Source organism: Tachypleus tridentatus, chromosome 5, assembly GCF_004210375.1.
Source record: "Tachypleus tridentatus isolate NWPU-2018 chromosome 5, ASM421037v1, whole genome shotgun sequence".
NCBI lineage: Eukaryota > Metazoa > Arthropoda > Merostomata > Xiphosura > Limulidae > Tachypleus > Tachypleus tridentatus.
The window spans coordinates 8,958,026-8,981,966 of record NC_134829.1 but is presented as its reverse complement, the minus strand read 5'-3'; the positions used below and the strand labels follow the sequence as shown (position 1 = coordinate 8,981,966).

Genomic DNA, 23,941 nt, shown 5'->3' with positions numbered 1-23,941 from the left:
TCTTCATAACTAAAATGTTTTCCTGATAGATGCATGCTTTCACTATCACTTTCAATCTGTCCTCCCCACTTCCTCTGTATCTTTTGTACTTATTCTTGAAGTAATCTAGAGTATAAAGGTTTGTCATACCCCTCATGATGGAAAGTTGATTTACACTTATTTACATTCTACAGCATAGCTATACCATGAGCAATTACGCGCGAAGGAGGATGAAGCATTAAAGCTAGTGGCGAGCAAAAGTTGTGCGTAAAGAGAGCAGCACAAGTGAAGAAAGTTATTATGTGACAGGAAGTAAGTATCTATCAGTAATACATTTTTAGTTTAGGAAAGTGTTCACTTACCCATTTAATGTATTTACCACCTCTAAAAGAATACAAAAAGGTAATATAAATTATCATTGTAACATTTTCATTACTCAGACAAAGCATAATCTTGATATCCTTCAATCTTATTTATTTACAACGAAATAAAACAGAAAATCATACTTCTCTTGCCACGCCTTCCTGTCACATCCTCTCTTTAAGATATTACCAGTTTTATTTCTCTGGTGCTTTGTACTATATGACGTATAACCAATAGAAAGCCAAGGCTATAATTATTCAAAGGACGTATGATATTAATTGTTTTCTGAAGAGAGAATTATGTATTTTGCTTCCTGTTCTACTTGATTTCCATGGGAAACACATCGACAAGCATAGTTGAATTTTTAACGGCTCTGGTCACATAGTTAGAAAGCCAGAAAAATTATGATAGTTGTGGAGCACTGTCTGAGTTCTGCGTGTTATATTATATATTTTTGGTTCATTATTTAATTCAGTACAAATTGTTTAAAGTAGTACTTTACTTATTTATTAATATAAAAATAACTAAAATGTAAAAAAGTAGAAATATTTTAGGTTAAATAATGTTGGATTAGGGTAATAACTAATAACAATAACACAATTTTACGATGTACCCTCGTTAGCATATTGCAAGTTATGTAATTCAATAGGGTATCGTGAGCTTAACCTTCTCCAAGTGATTTATAAATTATATGGAGTGAGTATGTTAAATACGATTTATAGACAAAAATAGTAAAGTGTAAGTATAAGCAGGTGTATATTATTACTAGTTTGAAACAATCTTAGATAAATAAATGCTGTGTAATGTTAATAAATAAAGTATATCTAGAAACAAAAGAAGCTATTTTACATTCACTTCTTTTTTCGTGGTTACGAGGTCAGTAAAATTGACCAGCCTTGTATAGAGTTAGGGTACATAAATTTTTAATGAAGGTATTTTAATAAAAATACTAATATTTTCATCAAATGACTCTTAATGATTACTAAAAACTTGTAAAATTTCGTGCAGGTACACGAAACATATTAAAAGTTATAACAGAGAAACTGTAAAGATTCAATTTGGGATCGCGAACTCGACTGATTCGTTTGAGCCCATAGTGAGAAAGAGAATATGGTAAGTTCCTAAGCTCTTGTCTTTGCTTAGCATTAATAGATGCTAAATTGCCTGTTCATTCTTATGGTGACTTTCTCTAAAAATTGTTATTAAATATTTTTTCTCTAGATATCACGAACAAAGAAATTACTACAGTGCTTAAAATTAAAGCATTCCTGTAACTTTGGTTTAACAGACTAAATCCATAGAAACAGAAACCTGCACAACTTTACTCCGAGTTATGATTCCTGACTCTGAAGAAGCAAATATTTACGTTGTAAAATTGAAGTTGGTAAAGGTACTCCTGCCCAGTATTTTTCAGTGCTATGATTTAATGACGATTCAACTTATAGTGTTAATTTTGTACTAAGCAAGCCTACATAAATTATCTCATTTCAGTATATATGCTGAATGTTGGATCATATTAATTCTCATGTCACAGAATTGAAAGAGGCTGTGAACACTAAGTCACTATCGAAAAGACTATCAGAACGATAATTTAAATGGTAAGTAATATAGTATGCTCTATCAAAATTTAGACTATGTATACAGTAATGAAACTGTTCATAAGATGGACCATTTTTCATGTAAATTCAAGAACTGTTAAACTTTGTTAGCCATATGGGGTGTATCACGTCTAATGAAAAGCCGAACGAGTATGCCATTTTCTGGAAAATATCTCTTAATGATGAAAAGCACCGTGACCTATGACATGTTGATCCATCAGAGGGCGGATAATTCTACATTATTAATGTAGAATTATTAATGTAGAATTAAAAATTAATGGAGCCAAAGGTGATTAGTTTTACAGACTCACCACAGAGAACCACAAAAGTTGATGTACTCCACCGATGCCGACGTATATCAATCCACCATTAACTCACAATGAATTTTATTTCAGCTCAATTTTAAAACTGTCAGGCACGAAATTAGTGTTTATATTATCATTTTTGTCAATTCTCTGCGTTATAGCTTCACTTATATCCTGTATGACACTAACTAAAGATAATACGATATTTTCAAATGAAAATAATTTTATAACAAAACTACTTGAACTTTCGTTTACGAAGTATTCATTATCTAAGTACCCCTGCCTTCCTTCTATTTTTGTCTCCGCAGAGAGACATTGTTTCTATATTGTTTCTTCTTTCAAACATTTCTGGGCTAATTCATTTGAACCTTGGTAAAATTAACCTTAGTCCAATACACCGAAAACCATTGGTTAGTTTCGTTTTATTTTGTTATTTTTAAGAATTTTATTGTGTGAAAAGTTAAACAACTCAAAAATGAATATTTTTGATTTCTGTGAGGTTGTATATATAGCAATCAAGATGAAAACTGGGATAAAAATGTTTGTTTGTTTTTTGAATTTCGCGTAAAGCTACTCGAGGGCTATCTGCGCTAGCCGTCCCTAATTTTGCAGTGCAAGACTAGAGGGAAGGCAGCTAGTCATCACCATCCACCGCCAACTCTTGGGGTACTCTTTAACAACGAATAATGGGATTGATCGTCACATTATAACGCCCTCACGGTTGAAAGGGCAAGCATGTTTGGTGCGACCGTGATTCGAACTCGCGACCCTCAAATTACAGGTTGAACGCCTTAACCTCCAAGCGTTGCCGGGCCGGGATAAAATACATTTCATTTTGCCCAACATATAAAAACGCTGGACTTGCCAATTTATGTCTTTTTATAGGAGACAGAGATCACCAAAACATAATTCTGGGGGTTTGGGTCAATTACTTGGCCATATTTGGACCACTTTATATAGGATTTGGTACATAAATACTTTTATACACCTGTAAAATGTTGAAAAACAAAAATGATAGACTTAAGCGTTTAAAAGAATTATACAAATGTCAAGATGCCACAAAAAAACGTAGTTTTAGATTGTTTTGACAATTACTCCGCCATATTTTGGTCCGTTTATATAGTATCTGGTACAAAGATATGTTTTACATTTCCCATACATATACTCACACGGCCCAGTATGACCAGGTGGTTAAGGCACTCGACTCGTAATCCGAGGGGTGCAGGTTCTAATTATCGTCACACCACACATGCTCTTTTAGCCGTGGAGGCGTTATAATGTGACAGTCAATTCCATTATTCGTTGGTAAAAGAGTAGCCCAATAGTTGGCGATGGGTGGTGATGACTAGTTGCTTTCTTTATAGTCTTACACTGCTAAATTAGGGACGGTTAGCGTAGATAGCCCTCGTGTAGTTTTGCGCGAAATTCAAACCAAACTGTGCTTACAAAAATATGGAATGTGCACATTTTTGGTCATTTTACAGGGATCAAAGAACAAACCCCTAAGTTTGGAGATTTTAGCCAATTACTTACCATTACATGGAATTTTGTACAAATAACTCTTCAGAAGCAACGCACATTAACAGACAAATATGCCGTATTTGTTCGTTTTTTTCTGAGATTTTTTTTTACGATTTTACTGGTATCAAAATCAACTATGATGGCATTGTGTAGTGAAGACATGTTGCATTCGGTCACGAATGTTAACCTGTTTAATTGTTACGTAATACACATAAGAGTGCTTTAATTCAGTACCAGATAAATTTTACTCCCAGGTAAATAAACCACTGAATTAGTTCTGTTGAATCCTTAATAGAACAATATTATTTCCATGTATCTTATCCGTTTACAACTTGCCAATATATATTTCATCGAAACATATTTTGTTTTACAGTACAAACCTGTTTAAGGTACTCAATGAAAACATTCTTTTTTCCCACAGTACTATCATAATGGATGAAATAGAGGGTTAAGTGGTTTTGTTTCACGCTATGCAAATTATCTTTACATTAAGTTTTTATAGAAAACATAACACGTTTATTTAATTTTTATTTACAATATAATATAATAAAATTGTAAAAATGAATTTTATGATAAATATGTGAAATTAGGAACTTTTGTTTAAATTTACTGGTGTTGTCGCCTTCAGCTGTTAATTAACCATTTAAGATGTTATATGTAATAGCACTTCCAAAAACTTTTAATTCAAATTTGTTCCTCTTTCTAGTATAGTAATATTCTATAATATGTGGATTTTTATAAGTTAATGGCATATTTTACTTTGTTAAAAAAACTTATGTACGAAACATATTATTATAATTGTGCTCATACGTTCACCTTAGTAAATAAAATATTTACATTTTCATATACATTTAAGAAGAGTATTGTAACAGTTTTTTATGTTTATATGTTTAAAATTACATCGTTGAGTTCAATTTGTGATGTTTTATTTGAGATGTAAATATACACTATTAGAGCCCATGTTCACAAACGTTCATATAGTAGTACAGAACATTCAATCTAAAAGTAGTTGCGAATTTTCTTAATAAGTGTTGTGATTACCTTGAATACCAACGCCGCATATTGATGTGGGAAGCTTCAAATAAATACATTAGTTATCTGACAGGTATGTGGTCCACTTCTTCATCTATTGCCTCCATTCGTTAACGCTGCTTGGACGGGGTTCACGAGCTGACAAGCATTTTCAAAGAACTTCTGGTACATTTAAATCAGATTCAAATCCAGTTATAGCATACTTTACAGTCGTTTGTTCGATATCTTCTTGATATATATCGAAATGTTTACATCTCTTATATCTGGTAACAATTTAGTGCTTGAATTATTTGTGAACAAAATAGCTCTGGTATCGATTGATCAACTTAAATGCTATTCACACCATTGAAAACGGGCTGTTTATTGGCAATGAGTTTGAATAATTCACACCAATGATCATCTGGGATAAAGGCCAACCATATAAAATCCACTTTTTTGACCATTTTGTTTCGGTTTTACATCTATTTGGTGTTCTCAATTGTAGATTTAATTGGGATGGTGAAACTCAGTGAATAGTTTGAGTTCAAATTATTAAACACCGTTGTCTTGTAAGATTGTCAATAAAGACCTATCTAGTATAAGTTTCTAGTCATCTATATTTCTTGACTGAGTGGGTGTCCATATCCTGCTAACAATACTTTTTAATGCTCACAGAGATTCTACATTTAAATTTTGTTTTCCAGTGGTTCTAGCCAAATTAAAATCATTCTAGTGTCTTTCTTGTGCTGGTGGTATGTTTCACTATAAGTCTAAATATTTTTCCACACACTCAGCTGTTGTTCAAGCAGTTGTTCCCGATGGATCAGCAACAAGTTTACGGGTAAGAACGATAAAATCTAGAGTTCGATTCTCGACTATGAAAAAAGCACGAATACACCTTCGTGAGCTGCTAAGTCAGAACACACTTTGTTCTTATAACTTTTATACATCATTAAATGAACATGAAATGACATAATTCATCACGTGACATTCGTGTTGTGTAAAATTAATTCAGAGGATGCCATTGACCGAATCACAAGTTTTAAAAATATACATTACCAAACTTAAAATTCTAGAAATGAACGTTACAAAAATTGATATAATCAGTCTGAGGTTTTAGAGTTTTCGTCAGAAATACTTAATCAAAATACATATTAATAAGAAATAACACAAAGCAGTATAAACTATTTACACTTTTAGCTATATTTCAATAGGTTGTGAAGTAAAGGTATTTTCTATTATTTAATAATGCCGTAATTGGTACAAATACTATCAGTTTCTTTAAATAAAATATTTGAAACAGATATAAATACTATGAATGGAAAATTAACTCTTATAACACACTGAATAAATTGTAAAAGCATAACAAGAAAACAGGGAATCGATTCCTTTTATTCATCCGTTATTATTTTCTATAGAAAATAACTTTTAAAAAGTTGAATGTATAACTAAAATAACTGACTGACTCACTGCATTCTAGCATCCAACTGTTCTTGCCAGGTTAGGGTCTGAGAAAATAATGATATTAATAATGTCGCTTAAATATCACTGTCAAAACATGAAATGTCTTAGTGAATTTATTCAATGAAATATATAAATATGTAAAATGAAAACTGACACACAATGATTAATGTGTATATAACATATTCATAAATATAGGACATCATGCAAATGTTGTGTTTCAATCAGTTTAAGTGTAAAATTCGTGATTTAAAAGGAAAAATACACTGTTCTACTGGAATTTATGACAAGTACTATTAGTGGCTTAACATTTTAACGTCAACATACTTATGAGGCAAGAAGAACATGATAATAAATGCTACTATACTAGAACAAAGTGATTTAAAATCAAATTAAAATCGCATACACAAAAGTAAACAAAGTCGTATTTCAACTGACCCAGTCAGTCATTAGTAAAACATTTGTCTTAGTCGCGTGTATCGCGTTCTTGTTAGTTCGTATAACTTACACCATCAGTAATTTGAAACATGCCCTTTTATTTTAATAGGGGAAAAAATTAACTCTACAGGTCATATGTCTTTATGTATAAATCAATGTTATGCTTAGCTGTTTCAGTAATTTTTCTAATATTTCTTTGCTGATAAAATACTGTATTATTTGCTCGATCCCATGCAATAGAACAATCAGCTTCAATAATGTGTTGAATTACAGCTGTTGTGGCATATTCCCCTCTAATCACACGATTTTGTTGTTCCATTGTTCATATAACCAAGGGATGTTTTGTTTCTTCAGTGTATGATTTCTTAAAATAACACTAAATTTCTTAATCTTTCAAGCCAGCCCTCCCAGTCGTACAGCGGTATGTCTGCAGACTCACAACATAAATATTGTCCCTCAATGGTTAACTTGTATATCTGTAGATTACAACCCTATAAACCGGGTTTCGATACCCATAGTGGGCAGAGCACAGATAACCTATTGTGTAGCTCTGTGCTTAACCTACAAACAAACAAATAAACCATAAAATGAGATATAGATATTTAATCTGATTTATTGGTTTAGAAGCCTTTATAATTATTTCTACTATTAACTGAAACATTTTCTTATTTTTCACGACCCAGCATGGGCTGGTGGTTAGGACGCATGACTCGCAATCAGAGGGTCGCGGCTTCTCATACTCGTCTCATCGAGCATGCTCTCTCTTTCTCCCGTTGGATTATTATTATAATGTGATGGTTAATACCACTATTCGTTGGTAAAGGAATAATCCAATAGTTGGCGATGGGTGGTGATGACTAGCTGCCTTCCTCTAGACTTGCACTATTAACTTGAGGATGACTAGCGCAGATAGCCCTTTGCGCGAAGTTCAAAACAAACAATCCTTTTTCATAAATATTAGAATAATGAGTAATAATTAAATGCTTATAATTATAACTATGTGTTTAACGTTATAATTAGGTTCATTTAAGCTTTCGAAGAAGTTATCTGTTTTACAGAGGCTGAATACATTACATAATAACTACTTTGGAGTTTTAATTTGCTGTTGCAATCCATGTTATCATATCTGATCATCCTATTTGACAACCATGCATACTCATATTGACAATAGTTAATCTTTGTTAGTTTTGATAATCTCTGTGAAGTACGAGGGCTTTTCAACACCTATTTCGGCACTCCAATCACACAAAAATAGAAAGGCGATGGGTCTGATATTTGTTAATATAGAATAGCAAGAGTATTCGTTTTGCTCTCCAGTTCAATAAGGTATACGATGATTGAAAGCATGTGCCTTAGAAGCAGCATCTGTCACCTTTTTGATTTATGATTTTGCTGTGTACTGTTGCTAAGTGCATGTGGACGACATTTAACATTTATCATTCTGCTCATGGATTTTCCCCTTTAAAAATATGTCGTACCTTTCTTACCACAGCAGAGGCTTGACTTAATTCAGGTCTCTTTCGAGGAAGTACTCTTACTCTAGATTGAACCACCATATTTGTGTTTTTCAATGCCAATAAGTATAAAGGATATACCCATTTTCAGATTCTAAACTATCGTTCTGAACATATATTTGTTACATGAATATATGAATAATTTACTTTAGAAAAGACTGTTTTGTTTGTTTCTTTTAATTTCGCGCAAAACTACTCGAGGGCTATCTGCGCTAGCCGTCCCTAATTAAGCAGTGTAAGACGAGAGGGAAGGCAGCTAGCCATCACCACCGACTGCAAACTCTTGGGCTACTCTTTTACCAACGAATAGTGGGATTGACCGAACATTATAACGCTCCAACGGCTGAAAAGGTGAGCATGTTTGGTGTGACGGAGATGCGAACTCGCGAGCCTCAGAATACGAGTCGCACGCCTTAACCCACTTGGTCATGCCGGGCCGAAAAGACTGTTACATACTACTTCTAAAAGGCGATCAGTTTAAGATGGCATTGCATTACCTATGAACGCCAAACAATGTCAAAAGGTAGTTCTTGGTACATGAAGTTTTACTGTAAATTCATTGCGGCTGTGATTGTCATGCCACCTGCTTATTTGCGTACTCAAAATTATTATAGAGTAACTTATTCAACTGTATATAGACAGCTGAAAACCTCTATACTTTCCGTATTTTTCCACTCTGTATTTTCCACTAATTTTCAGTACAATAACTCTTTATGAATTCCTTCATTTTTGAGCAGAGTCTATGAGTTCTATAAATCAAACTTTGTCTATAGCTACATTTTCTAAGCTGTTGTTTCATATTAATGGAAAATAAAATCTCTTTTCTATTTCCAATATACTTTTTATTCTAATTTTATCCTCACTGCAAATTATACATCTGGGAAAAGAAAAACAAGCACTTTTCTTTCGTTAACGTTATATGCACACTAAAAACTATCATTACAGCCACTTAAAAGACATAACATTAAGAATAATAACATTATTATTCATTTTGGATGAAAAATAAATATAATTTATAAGTAAGTACAATTGGAAATTACTGGGGTATAAATGAGAGAGAAACATTATTTTTGTTTCGATAATGAGAGATCTAATGAACATTTCTTTATAGTGTTTAAATGTAAAAAACACATAATTCATTCATTTGTACCAGTATTCTTCAATATAACGATCTAAATGACGATAAAATGTTTAAATATTGTGGAAAGTTTTGTAATCTTGTCAGAATTGTTTCTGATCAATATTTATTTATAGGCAAGGTTTGTTTGCTTAGAATTAAACACAAAGCTACACAATGGACTATCTGTGCTCTGCCCACCACGGTTATCGAAACCCAAATTTTAGTGGTGTGAGTCCCCATATATACCGCTGTGCCACTGGGGGATTATGGGCAAGGGAAACGCTGCACAGTCTGTGCTGGTTCTACCATTTGTATGGAATCCGATTTTTAGCGTTATAGTTCGCAGATATGCCGCTAGTGGCTTGTGAGAAGTATTTTGGTAAACCTTTCATTTTTACTTATTTCATTTTTATTATTTAAAAAAGTCAAAAGTAATATAATAAAAAGCCTAAGCTTTCTCATCTAGAAAATAATGTTTCTGTTTTCTGTCCTAGATTATTAATGATGTTTGTTTATATTTAAACACAAAGCTACACAAAGAGCTATCTGTGCCCTGCCCACCACTGGTATCAAAACTCGATTTCTAGCAGTATAAGTCCGCAGACATACCGCTGTGTCACTGGATGGGGGGCTATTAAAGATGAAATCGAGTGAAATTACTGAGATATGCTATACAAGTTCCTTCAGTACTAACACTTTCTACTCTGTCTTGTTAAGAGAGTCGTTTTCAGAAAAAAAACAAATTCTAATTCCTAAGGCCTGAGCGTCATGTTTGAAATTTCATATTTAAAATATATGTATGTTTTTAATTCTAAATGTAACGTTTTTAATATATTTTTTATTTGTATTCACCGTTTGAACTACATGGGAAATCTTGAGATTAAAACGAATTTATTTATCAAGTGAACGTTTCTAAACAATGAATCAACACCTGATCTGGGAAATAAAAATAAGTATAAACATGCATTAACAACTTTTACGTTCAAATCTGTTTTTCTCTAAGTAAAAGTTGCACCTAAGTACAGTAATTTTTTATTTTACGATGAAGATAACTTTAAGTTAATATTCAAGAAATTTGATTTTAACAAGGCTATTATAAAGAATGTGAACCTTACTATTTACAGTCCACCATTTTTTTCCGTTATATCAGAATAATCACCTGTTGGTTCTTGTTCAATGGCAACAGTACTTTTGGTTTCATTGATATCATCGAATATATCTGAACGATTAAGTTCGTCCTTTATTTCTATATCATACTCCTGGATATTTACAATAGAGTCCAAAACAGATTCTTGCCATTTTTTTTTATATTCATTTTCTTCCTCCGTAACACTTTTGTTTCTTTGGTTACCCAGATTTCTAGACGACAGAGCACATTCCTTAATAAGGTTTTCGGATGTCGTCATTAATATACGTTTGATTTCATCTTCTATGCTATTATTAACAAACTTCAAAGAAGATAAAATCCTGGTTAGAGTTTTGTCAATTTCCGCACTGTGCGTTTGAATCTCTCTTCTGATAAGATGAATGTCATCTATAGATCTATTTCTCATTTCAAGTACAATTTTTTGCAATATATTGTAAACGTGAGTTTCTTCTGCTTGGATTCTTTTGCAGGAAGAAATGAAGGTATTTTGTGCAACAAGAAGTGTTGCAAAGCTACTGTCCACGACCTTGCTCAATTCGGCAACTCTTTTATTGAGACTTTCCCCTAAATGTAAAATTTTAGGTTCTAGTAACGGAATCGGTTGCAATTGTTGTTGAAGCATGTTAAATTCGTCGTAGATGATATTTTTTGTTTTGTTTCCTTGCTCAGTAAGATCTCGAAGGAATATCTTTATTTCCTCGGAAGAATTAAACAAGTGTTGTACTCCACCAATTATTTTCTTCATATAATATTTCATGACAGAATTAAGCTCAGAAATATTTTTCTTCCCTTCATTAACAAATCCTCTTACTGTGGTTGAGACGTTTTCTACGTGTTCAGATGTACAATTGGTATCTGTTATTACATGACTAAAGTTATGGGTAGAACTTCTTTTTCGGTTATCTCCAAAACACATTAAAGATCTGTTATTCAACTGCTGCACCGTTTCTTTTAAATAATTCCCTACTTTTGAACACTCCTTTGTTGTATTATGATGAAATGTACCCATTTCTCTTTTCATTACGTCTAGGCCTTGGAGAATATTGTTAACACTGCTTTCAGTTTTAGATTTGATAGTTATAGCTTGATGTTTAATGATATTGGTAAGTTCTTCTTTTAAAAAGACGCGAACATCATTAAAGTTGTTAGCAACTTCTTCGAACTTTTGTAATTTTGACAATACGACTTTTTCGAATTGAGCATGTCTCTCATCACTTTTTACTAGCTTTTCTAAAACGTCATCCATTGACCCTTGAATATCTCGTTCTAAAAGTTCTAACTTATTAGTTATCCTCTCAGTTCTAATATCAATTTTAGCATCTAGAAAGGACACTTTGTTATTTAGCTTATCGTTTATATTCGACATTTTCCGAGATAAATGATCATTGGACAACTCCTCCTTAATATCCTTACCGATTATGACTTCTTCTATCTTTCTGATGCGAATGTCGAGTGTAGTTTCCAGCGTTCCAAGCTTAGTCTCGATGTTTTCCAGTCTGCGAGTCATATGATCCATAAAGTAGTCTAGTCGTCCCAATCTTAATGTGTGGCTAAATGTATCCAAACTACGAAGTTTGTCATCAATTGAAGCAAGCACTTGATGTAAACCACGAGGAACAGTTAACCATCTATCGGTCGTAAAACCGAGGCCTTTGGAAGTGCCATCGCCTTCTTTTTCATGATCCCAGGCTGACGCCGTTGGAAGTTTATAGATAACAAAAAACAGAACGATTGAGAGTGTTTTGAATATACACACATAATTTGTTGTGACTGTTATAAGCATCATGATCTTGCTTGTAATATATTTGATTCCGAAGCTGGAACAGCAGTTAGTGCTGATCCTGAATAGCATGCAGTTGGTAACTAAATGTCTGAAGAGCTGTATGTAAAAACATCTAACTAGTCCAACGTGGAAAGTAAGCTACCTACTACTTTGCTTATTACAGAATAGCAATGTATTATAGGTCAACAACTGACATTGCTGCCAATAAGATGGCTCGTTTTTTGACTCTGGAATTTGAGTGTCAGATTCGACGAAGCCGGTATGGTTCTGGTTACTGTCAGGGTCAGAAGGGCTCTTCTTGTTTACTTGAAGTCGTAAAGCTGTCGCTGCTTATTTTGTGAATGCGCCGTATTCTGTCGGTGACGTCAGAGAACGTTCAGCAAGTTTTGATACTTAACTCTGATATTGAAATGTAAAAGAGTTTCTGTGTGTTCTATATGAAGGTTTCTAAAGTTTCAACACTAGATATTAATACAATTTATTTGCTATTTGGTTAATTAGGAAGCGTATAAGAACTTGTCTCAGTCGGTCCACAGATACACGATTTTTAAAAGTACAATATATTTGCAGTCCTGTAAACGTTAAGATTAACTTGTTTTTGTTTTGATAACGAAATCCATATCTACAAAGAAAGAAAAAAACTTGCAAGAACCAGAAGAGAGATATCTGAAGTGCTATGTAGAGCCAAGGTATATCGCAAGTTTTCTGGATGTGATTTCATATATATATATCTGTGTGTGTGTGTGTATGTCCATTACAGTCAACGTTATAGCAGTTTAGTTTCGTATCCTGTGAAGGTTTGGTTTGTTTTGAATTTCGCGTAAAGCTACATGGGGGCTATCTGCGCTAGCCGTTCCTAATTTAGCAGTGAAAGAATAGAGGGAAGGCAGCTAGTCATTACCACCCACCGCTCTTGGGCTACTCTTTTACCAACTAATAGTGGGATTGAGCGTCACATTATAATGCCCCCACGGCTGAAAGGGCGAGCATGTTTGATGTGACGGGGATTCGAACCTGCGACACCTATGTTAAACAGGAAAGTATACCACAACCAACAAAGAATGTGTTTACAAAAATCACTATACTTATAAATGCTTCTAAAGCACTGGGCATGCCAACAGTAATTTGTAGTTCACTTGAAAATAGTTTCACGAAGTTTTAAAACATCGTTTTAAAGGATAGAGTCTTGGAACCTTGTGGGTTTTTTTAAGAAATATCTTTATTGTAAGGTTGTCGAATATTATACTTTTCTTGAAAAGATGTCATGTTCTTAGAACATTATCGTAATTAAAGGATATATGTGTCTACCGTCTGCTGGTCATTATGTCTGTATTGAACTATTTTCTTATTAGTGTTCGCAGCTTCCCTTAAGTTTGTTTGATATATCGTCATCAAAGTACTATTGTTGCATATGTAACTTCGTATTTTAGTTTTTCATTGTGGCTTAGATCTTTTTATAGTTTTCCATTTTTGCTTAGACCAAATTTAAACTTGTTGTATTCATCGCGCGCCAACACGTTTGAATAGAAGTTCGCTTCTGAAGAAACTGTTAGAATGAAACCTTGAAGGAAAAAAAAAATCTGGAATCTATGATCGTTTTCTACGTAGCATAATATCATTATTTCTTTATGTTTCCTTTTTAGAGTTTTGATGGAAAGTTCGAAATAGGAGTAAGGCGTTTTTTAGTTACAGTTTGTTGACAGATAAACTATATATAAGTGTATGTGAATTCTTCCGGGTGTCATCTGGGTCGGCATAATACTCAGAGCTGGAAGACACAAGACCTGCGCTCAATGCATACATAAATATATGTTTCTGTATACAAACCTACACGTGAAGGACGAAGTCCATATTATTCATCAAATGAAATATACCATTTCTCAGGAGTGAGGTGCACAGTTAATCTTCTTGTAGGTAGGGTGATTCAAAACACAATACTTTTTGGGAACATTCATAAAATAAACAGTAACATCCTCACAACTCCTTAGATATATATATTATTTTAAAAGTAAAGAGATATATCTGTGTAATATTAAAATCATAATAAATACCTAAAGTAATAAAGAGTAGCTAAAGGGTATTTTATGTATGAAATAGTGTTTTTTTATGAATCCATTAATAAACTATTTTCGCATGCATTTCTTCACGTTTCCCTGTTTAAGTAATGTACTTTTACACTTTATAGAAATACTTCTAATAAGTTATGGCGGAATGCATATTTTTCATTGTTTATTAAACAGAATACAGTTAATTGTACATCACAAAATTGCTTTTATTTCTTACAAAGCAAAATTCTTCTATCGTATCTTAAACGTAAGATTTATTGCATCCTTTAAAAAAACACGAATTATTCATGGTTATTGTGGGTTTAAACGTGTTACATGAATATACTGCAACTATCACAATTAATATTAATTTTATTTAATTATTTATTCAATGCTTGATTATCAATTATCAATAAAATCTGTTCTAACAGTAAGAACTATGAATAACACATTAATTTGTCAAAACAAACTATGACCGAAAAAAGGTTATAAATAGAACATTGTGATTCAACACGTTGACAAAGTTAATAATCCCCTAAAACAGATTCCTCTCATGCTCCACTGATTACTGCCTATCAACCAAAATTTAAAACCTAACCCACACACTTTCACCTCATTCAACTTAATGATTGGCTAAAATGTATTTTTACATATGTTCCTATTGTTTCTTTAACAAAATATAAAATGTTAAAATCACATTGCGTTCACAATATAGGCCCGGCATGGCCAAGCGTGTTAAGGCGTGCGACTCGTAATCCGAGGGTCGCGGGTTCGAATCCCGGTCACACCAAACATGCTCGCCCTTTCAGCCGTGGTGGTGTTATAATGTGACGGTCAATCCCACTATTCGCTGGTAAAAGAGTAGCCCAAGAGTTAGCGGTGGGTGATGATAACTAGATTCCTTCCCTCTAGTCTTACACTGCTAAATTAGGGACGGCTAGCACAGATAGCCCTCGAGTAGCTTTGTGCGAAATTCCAAAAAACAAACAGGCGTTCACAATAAAGTGTTACTTTCCGTTAGCTCTGAAAATTAAGTAATATCTCATTATCATAGTACAATATGTTTGTTTTCGTATAGCAAATCACAGGGGATTAACTAGTGAGTCCACTGACAGGAATCGAACCCCTAATGTTAGCGTTGTAAAACCCAAGACTTACCGGTGTACAGTACAGTACTACCTTATAACATATTAGTATCGGACAGTCTATAAGTGTTCAATTTACAGCTGTTGATATTTCATTGATTTTAAGCCATCTTATCAATTAATGTCACCAATTACATATTTAAATATACAATTATAACCATTTTATCCGTCGGCTTCTGTATTCTTCGTTAGACTACTTTGGTTTCACGAGCGAGTGGACGGTACCAAAAATTCAAAGCGCTCAAATAATTAATATCCACGTTACGTTTATTTGTTGTCAAGTGCACGTTACACAATTCTGAAACTTTTGTAGCGATCAAACACAAGCTTTAATGTTACAAGGTCTGAAGCTTGCTGTTGCCTAAAAGAGGACATTACTTTTAAATTATGTTGTTTTGACTTGTTTAGTATTATAATTTTGGTCAAAAGTTTATGACAGTGGCTAAAATGAAGTAACGAATTGTCGAGTTTGTTGTTGAGATTAATGAAAGTAATGGACATATTAAAAAAAACAGGCATCACGATTTATAAGTAATATTGGTGAAATAGATATTGAACACAATTAAATGAAGAAATAAGGGAACTCAACAGTAATACGGTGACATGTAATGTATATATACACAAAATGTCGAGGAAGAAAAAACTGAACTTTAACTGAATGAAAATTCTCTCTCAACGTACGAAAACCTGATCTGAAGTTTTCAAGATCTAACTGATTAGACGTAACCCTGCGTGGGAAGAGCTAATCGAGACAGAACAGTTTCTGTTTCTAATGGAAACACAGATAACTCATAAACAAAACGTGTCTGTTCGGTCAGGCTTCACAACACCATATTTCCTAGCCGCGCCAATCAGACACAAGTGATGTTTCAGCACTTAATCTGTCAAATGTGCGCGCACGTCACTTGAAAGGCTGAACAGGGTCAACCCGCTAATTATCAAATATCGCTAACAAGGAAATATAAATAGACAGTCTGTTTTGGCATCAGGTGGAAAATGGTTTGTATTATTATGCTTCACAAATAAAAATAATGTTTGAAATGGTTCTCACATTTTATTTGTAAAGAGAACACGATATACACAGCTCGACTCTCCTTTCTCTCCCCTCCCCTTCCAATGGCTCAGCAGCACGTCGTAGAGCTTATAACACTAAAAAAACAGGGTTTTAACACCTTCGGTGGGAAAAACATAGAGAACCTTTTTTTTTTTTTTTGGCTTTGTGTTTAACGAAAACCAAGTCTTCTCTGAACTTGTAACTGAATTAAACAAATGTTTGTTTCAAGGAGCAAACATAAACAAACATAAGTTGAACCATGTAAAGATATTGACTTCTTTGCAAAATAAGCACAAACTTGTTTATAGTTAAATATACCATGTGGAAGCTGGATCTGAAATAATACCCAAGTGTTTTACTCGTAAAAACAAACAAAACACTGATTAAAAGATAATAAAAATAATAAAGAATCTAACTGTGATAAAACTAGACACAATCATTTGGGCATGTTCTACCTAACAGTTGTACCTCTTCACGATAGTCCTACAGCATAGTTTCCATTGCCAAAAGCGACTGTTTTAGTTCAGTGAAGAGTACACCATTGTTTTCTGCACCTCTTTATGTGCCAGCTAATGTTTGAGAACGACAGTTTTCCCGCGTCCCTTTAACAGTCCGATCGTACAGAAAGAAATCCATAGGTGCTGCATCCAGTAATTTTTCATGTATATCTTTATATGAAATAGTTAGTGTGAGTTCCCGTTTCGTTCACCAGCTACAGGCGATAATTAAAGAAATATGTCAAGGAAAAAAATGTACATACGTAACTTGCGTCGTTTTAAAAGACAGAGATTATTCTTGATTATGTAGCGTAGTGCTGTCCGAGACCATGAATAGCTTTCGCGACTGATATTTTATCCATGGATTTTCACCTGTTAAAGTACGTCACACTTTGTTTTGGAGTATATGACTCGATGCAGGTCTCTTTCTGGATAGTCATGATACCACAAGTTGAACCATATTCCATTGTTTTTTAATGCCCAAGATAAATGTCTTCCTTCGAAATTCTTAATCCGCTAACTGAAAACGTCTTTATGACCTAAGTATATGAATATTTTGCGTGGGTTTGGTTTTGATTTTTGCGCATAGCTACACAAGGGCTATCTGCGCTAGCCGTCCTTAATTTAAGCTGTAAGACTAGAGAGAAGTTAGCTAGTCATCACCACCCACCGCAAACTTTTGTGGTGCTCTTTCAATAATGAAGTGGAATTGATGCGACGGGGATTCGAACTCGCGACTCTCAGATTACGAGTCGAGCGCCTTTACCCATCTGGCTATGCCGGGCCTTATTTTGCGTTGGAAAGAACTGTTTGCACACCTTTCACAAAAACGAATAATTTTCGGTGATAACACACTACTTATGGACTTCAAACAATTTCTTAATGTAGTTTTCACACTTCTCCTTCCACCGTGACTTCATATAGCCTATGCTTGTTACATGATTTGATGATTTTCATGTTCAAAAGAATTTTAATATAACATACTCAACCATCTACATATAGTTCTTTCAGAATGACTAATAATTTGTATTTACTGATCAAATGACTAATTATCAGTTGTCTAATTTTTATAAGAATTAACTGAGATTATTGACATGTTTTAGAATAATAATGTTTGTTGATTATTTAATAATAATATTAAATGACTAATTATCAGTTGTCTAATTTTTATAAGAATTAACTGAGATTATTGACATGTTTTAGAATAATAATATTTGTCTTAATATATTTATTAAATTAACAATTAATGTGATCTATCTTTTGAATTAAGCAATGTATTTGTGCTGCATGTATAAACATTTTTCATTATCCTTCTCAGATAATGAGCTCAATAAACTGAAAATTCTTCTACACTGACATGCAGGAGACGAAAGAAAGGACTATTCTACTACTTTTAAACACCTGTGAATTGATATTAGGTTTATCGATTTTTAAAGCTTTAACATCTTCCTGCATCCCAATTATAGTTTAAAATGTTTTAAAATCCTAGTTGGTGAGCACACAATGACGTCAAATAGATCACAGAATAAACTGCACGTGAATGTATTCAATTTTGTAGAACATGTTTAATATCGATGTGGATACATGTGTGATTGAGAAAAGTCGCAGTTATGTTCTATTCACCAACTACGGCAGAATTTCAACAACTGTATAAAGCTTATCGTGTATTTGTAAAAGCAATGGTCGGTTAAAACATAAAAACTATATATCTGATGGAAAATACGTATAAATACTACAGACTATACTTTATATGCATATAAATAAGTAAATGTACTTAATAAAGAACAACTGAATTTGGAAATTGGTTCATTTGTTCAGAGAAATAATCTTTAACTGCTTCTGGAGAAAAAAAAATAACGATAATGTAGGATCGATCCTTTAAGACCACCTCCTTAGTTTTATTGTTCTTACAAACATAGTTTAGTTTATAATCTTAATACTAAACTACCAAAACCTTTTTTATTTGTACAGGAAGAGGGACCATTAAATATTAATTTTAAATCAAATTGCTCAATTAATTTATGAATCGTTTAGTTGTTTATAATAATGATATCAATTTAAACCATCCAGATCACATTTACAAATTTTACATGACTTGAAAGAGATATAAAAGTCAGAGTAAAATTGGTCTTCGATTTCACTGTGGTTTTATGACAACGAATTTGTGAAGGATGGTATTCTAACCAATAGAATTGTGAAATTAAAACTCAAGTAACTTTATTATGGTCCACTGATAAATAATTCGAATAAAATTCGTCCTTTAGTTTTAGTGAAGGTAATACAGCTAGAAATACATACTTGTAAGAAAATCTCAATTTAAACTGTCTGTGTACTTGGCTCTATGTTGTTAGAAATTAACACCACATTTTGTGCTCACCTGGCTCACCATCCATCAGGAATTAAAATATTGGAATTTCATGTAACAAAATTCGTAGGATGATATGTGTGTTTTCGTATAGCAAAGCCACATCGGGCTGTCTATTTAGTCCACCGACGTGAATTGAAAACCTAATTTTAGCGTTGTAAATCTGTAAACTTACCGCTGTAGCATGATGCCAGTCTAACCTAGTTTAACCAATTAGAAATATAGCTTAAACCATAAAATAACTGCAATAGATTTCAACTTACCTAATTGATATGTTGAACTTTTCAAAGATAATTTAAACATTTTTCAATATACATCATATTCGACTTACATTTTTCATTTTCAGTTACTGTGTTATTCTACTCACTTATTCCCTTTTCTGGTTTTATTAAAATCTGATTAATTAACATTGTAACACAGTACATTATCCATAAATCTTTAAGTGTGCATGCTATATTAAAGTTTAACATTTTATTAAAGATAAAGATTTGGTTTGTATTTAATTTCGCGCAAAGCTACACGAGGGCTATCTACGCTAGCCGTCCCTAATTTAGCAGTGTAAGTTTATAGAAAAGGCAGCAAGTCATATCACCACCCACCACCAACTCTTAGGCTACTCTTTTACCAACGAATAATTGATCGAAAGATTATACCGCCCCCACGACTGAAAGGGCGAGCATGTTTAGTACGACGGGAATTCGAACTCGCGACCCTCGGATTACGAGTCGAGTGCTTTAACTACCTGGCCATTCCAGGATAAAGATCTAGATCTCATTTTAATAATAAGTAAGCAAGGTTTATCCACATTATTAATATTACCCCCCGCTAGTAATGCGGTATGTCTACGGATTTATAACGCTAAAATCAGGGGTTCGATTCCCCTCGGTGGGCTCAGCAGATAGCCTGATGTAACTTTTCTATAAGGAAAAACACATTATTAATGTTATTGTAATTAAACAGTGTTCGAGATCTCAATATACATATTTTCAATTTGTTTGCCCATTCTTCTATACAGATCATCACTGGTAACATGGTTATGAAGAGCATAGGCTCATTTTGTAGATGATTGTAACACTCATATTAAAATTAATTAATTTTAATTAGGACTAGGCTGCACTAATTCAATTCATTTGCCACTAAATACAAGGCTGGCATGCCCAAGCGCGTAAGGGGTGCGACTCGTAATCCGAGGGTCGCGGGTTCGCGCCCGCGTCGCGCTAAACTTGCTCGCCTTCCCAGCCGTGGGGATGTATAATGTGACGGTCAATCCCACTATTCGTTGGTAAAAGAGTAGCCCAAGAGTTGGCGGTGGGTGGTAATGACTAGTTGCCTTCCCTCTAGTCTTATTCTGCTAAATTAGGGACGGCTAGCACAGATAGCCCTCGAGTAGCTTTGTGCGAAATTCCAAAACAAACTAAATACAATATTGCAAAAAAGTTTGTATTTTAACGTGCTTACCAATTACAATAAATGTACCTTATAGTATAATTAGAAAAATAAAATATGGAGAATAAGTAAAGAATTCTCTTTCACACCTCTCGAAGCAGCCAACCTTCACACAAGAGGTCAATCCGGAAATTTTTACCCAAAAATTCAATTCAACTTAGCAGTTCACAATATACCACACATAAACTCAATCTTACGACCTACTTAAAGAGAGAGATGAGGTTTATTTGTTTTGTTTGTTTTTTTGGAATTTCGCACAAAGCTACTCGAGGGCTATCTGTGCTAGCCGTCCCTAATTTAGCAGTGTAAGACTAGAGGAAAGAAAGCTAGTCACCACCATTCACCGACAACTCTTGGGCTACTCTTTTACCAACGAATGGTGGGTTGTTCGAGAAACTTTATTATTTATCAACTTCTGACGCTATAGATTTAAAGTTATTCAAAAGTGAACTACTTGTCGAAAGTATTCACTGAACAATCATTTGCATAATGTATTTCAAAAACGTATTGCAACGTGCAAAAAATAAATAAAACCTCTAAACAAAACAGAAATGAGAGAATAGTAACCTCAGCTATATTCTGCTTATTCCTAACGAGCAGAAAAAGGGATAAACAGAGGTATTTAGTATTTGCATGTGTATTTTTTAATATTTCACATACCAAAACATGGTTATCTTTTCTTCATTGGGTCTAGCGAAGGATGTTTGAATCGTAATCTGAGGGCCGTGGGTTCGAAACCCTGTTCAAACATGCTAACCTTTACAGCCGTTGAGGTGTTATATTTGACGGTCAGTCTCGCTATTCTTTGGTAAAAAGTAATAGCCCTACAATTGGTGGTGGGTGACGATGACTAGCTGCTTTCCACCTGGTTTTTCACTGGTAAATTAGGGACAGGTAAAAACAGATAACTCTCCTTAACTTTGCTAGAAATTAAAAACAAACCAAAATCTATCTTAATTGTGTCATGTATTTATCAAATAAGCTGACAAAATCTATATTATAATAAATTAAAAGAAGGCTTAACTAAATTTAATTCATCACAAGATAATCTTTTATTCATTAAAGGTATTTAGATCTATAACCCTAATGGTATAAGGCCTGAGGTTTATAGAATTCAACATATTCACTCTGTGATTAAACTAGGCTTTGTTCAGAAAACCTTCGAACCTTAATTTTCATTACCGTTGGATAATAATTGGGATAGGAAATACGTTTCTTCTTTATACAATCGAACTGTCCACGAATCACTGGTGTTGATAATCGAAAAGCGTATCAGAAATACAATCATACTCGATTTCCACTTAAAACACACACACACACAAACAGTGAACATCATCTTCTAAGTGGAGGGGAGTTTAATTTGCCCTGCATGGCCAGGTGCTTAGGGCGCTCGACTCGTAATCGGAGGGTCGCGGGTTCGAATGCCCGTCACACTAAACATACTCATCCATTCAGTCGTGATATAATGGGATATTCAAGGATATTACTCCAATATTTTAGATGGAATAAAATAAATCTATACTGACAGTAACATAATATGTCCAGAAATTAACACTTCCTCAACAGTCATACCAGCATTTCCACATCTACTTATATTTAGCTTTGATACGAGTCACATTATGAAACAATTTATGGAAAAGCAAAATATAATCTAATTCTTTCATTGAAATTAAAAGTACAAAATGTATAGTGTTAACACAAATGTCAAGAATATTTTCATATTGTAATCAACCTTAATGTAATGTTTTTTATTACGTTCGAACTGCTTCTTCTTTGGGGGAGTGGAGAATGTTTCAATATTTCTTCTTAAGAAAGACATTTCGTTATATTCTGCAGAAGAACATGCTTTACTTACATATTACCTGGTTTAAGATATATTTTGTTTGTAACTGTACGATTATTTTGCACAACTTAAAGTAAAATTTGGAACTTGTTCATGCCCGCTCAGTGGGCCTGTTGATACGACTGGTTGATATTCATGTATGTTTTGATGGAGTGCAAAGTGCGATGATTTGTTGGTGTACATTTACATCCATAAACACAAAACTCCGATGTTCCTGCTCTTATAAGACACTAACAAAGCCGTCATATCTGATATTTCCAATACTTCGTTTATTCAGTTTCATACATGGGATTTGACAGGACAAAATAAATGTTTGTCCAGTATACGTGCCAAGGTTATTGCTGGTTAGAAACATCATAATAATAACAGAGAGTGGGAAAATTGTCATAACTTTATGCATGTTGTTTTAATGTTTTTCAGAACAAAGCTCGCCAATGGAATGTTTGCGCGCGGTCTATCGCGATGAGTTGAGCCCTGGATTTTAGAGTTTTATGTCCGTAACATTATCGCTTACCTACCAGAGGACATGCATATATATTTACCCTTATTCTACTGAATCAAATGGATTGTTGTAATGGAATTCTAACTGTTTCAAAGACAACTATAATGGAAAAAAAAACACAACGACAACAAACTAAATAAAAATTGAGTCGTAAGTATGAAATAAGTAAGAAACCTTCTTATTTGTAACTTCTTTTAAATTTGTACAAACTTTAAACTTATCTTGTTTAATTCCGGATTATAGTGATGGGATCTGTACAATTCCAAAACTTTTATTAAACATGTTTCTTTTCTTGCTATCTTCCTCTTTTCTTTTATTAAGTAACGTATATAATTCACTGTTGAAAGCGAATAAAGTGTTATAGCCAGTTGGAGCGTCAACCTAACGAATCTGACGCAACAGTTTTAACAGCAAAGTCAACCTTGAAAAAGACACGTGTAAATAAATGCCAGTTTAAAGTTACTCTTCAAATAACTATTGCCGACACTTATTAATCTGAAGAATTAACCGCGTCCGTGGCCTTAACAGAAATACAGTTTTTTGTAAATGATATGATAACGGTCAGATGTAGATATTTATCGCAGGCTTGTCGTTCGTCCAATTACTGCAAAAAAAAAAAAAAATCATACTCCACACTTTCGTTTGGTTTGTTTGGATTTTTGAATTTCGCTCAAAGCTACACGAGGGCTATCTGCGCTAGCCGTCCTTAATTTAGCAGTGTAAGACTACAGGGAAGAGATCTAGTATACACCACCCACCGCCAGCTCTTGGGCTACTCTTTTTCCAACGAACAAAGGGATTGAC

General features: G+C 33.6%; 1 protein-coding gene across 2 annotated transcripts; it reads right to left on the bottom strand.

Moving 5' to 3' along the window:
• Nucleotides 1-6,153: 6,153 nt before the first annotated feature.
• On the bottom strand, nt 6,154-12,505 carry LOC143250461 (uncharacterized). 2 transcript variants are annotated; one of them, XM_076501024.1, is made up of 2 exons: nt 10,426-12,505; nt 6,154-6,285 (listed from the first exon to the last, which is right to left on the bottom strand). In XM_076501024.1, exon 1 carries the CDS (start codon nt 12,307-12,309, stop codon nt 10,429-10,431), a length of 1,881 nt encoding a protein of 626 aa, XP_076357139.1. In that variant the 5' UTR covers nt 12,310-12,505; the 3' UTR covers nt 6,154-6,285; nt 10,426-10,428. The 2 variants fall into 2 exon arrangements, with proteins under 2 accessions (XP_076357139.1, XP_076357140.1); XM_076501025.1 differs by having other exon boundaries at nt 10,470-12,503.
• Between the last annotated feature and the right edge of the window lie 11,436 nt (nt 12,506-23,941).

Coding starts and splice junctions, on each gene's coding strand:
- LOC143250461 (XM_076501024.1), bottom strand. CDS start 12,309: ATGCTATTCAGGATCAGCACTAACTGCTGTTCCAGCTTCGGAATCAAA.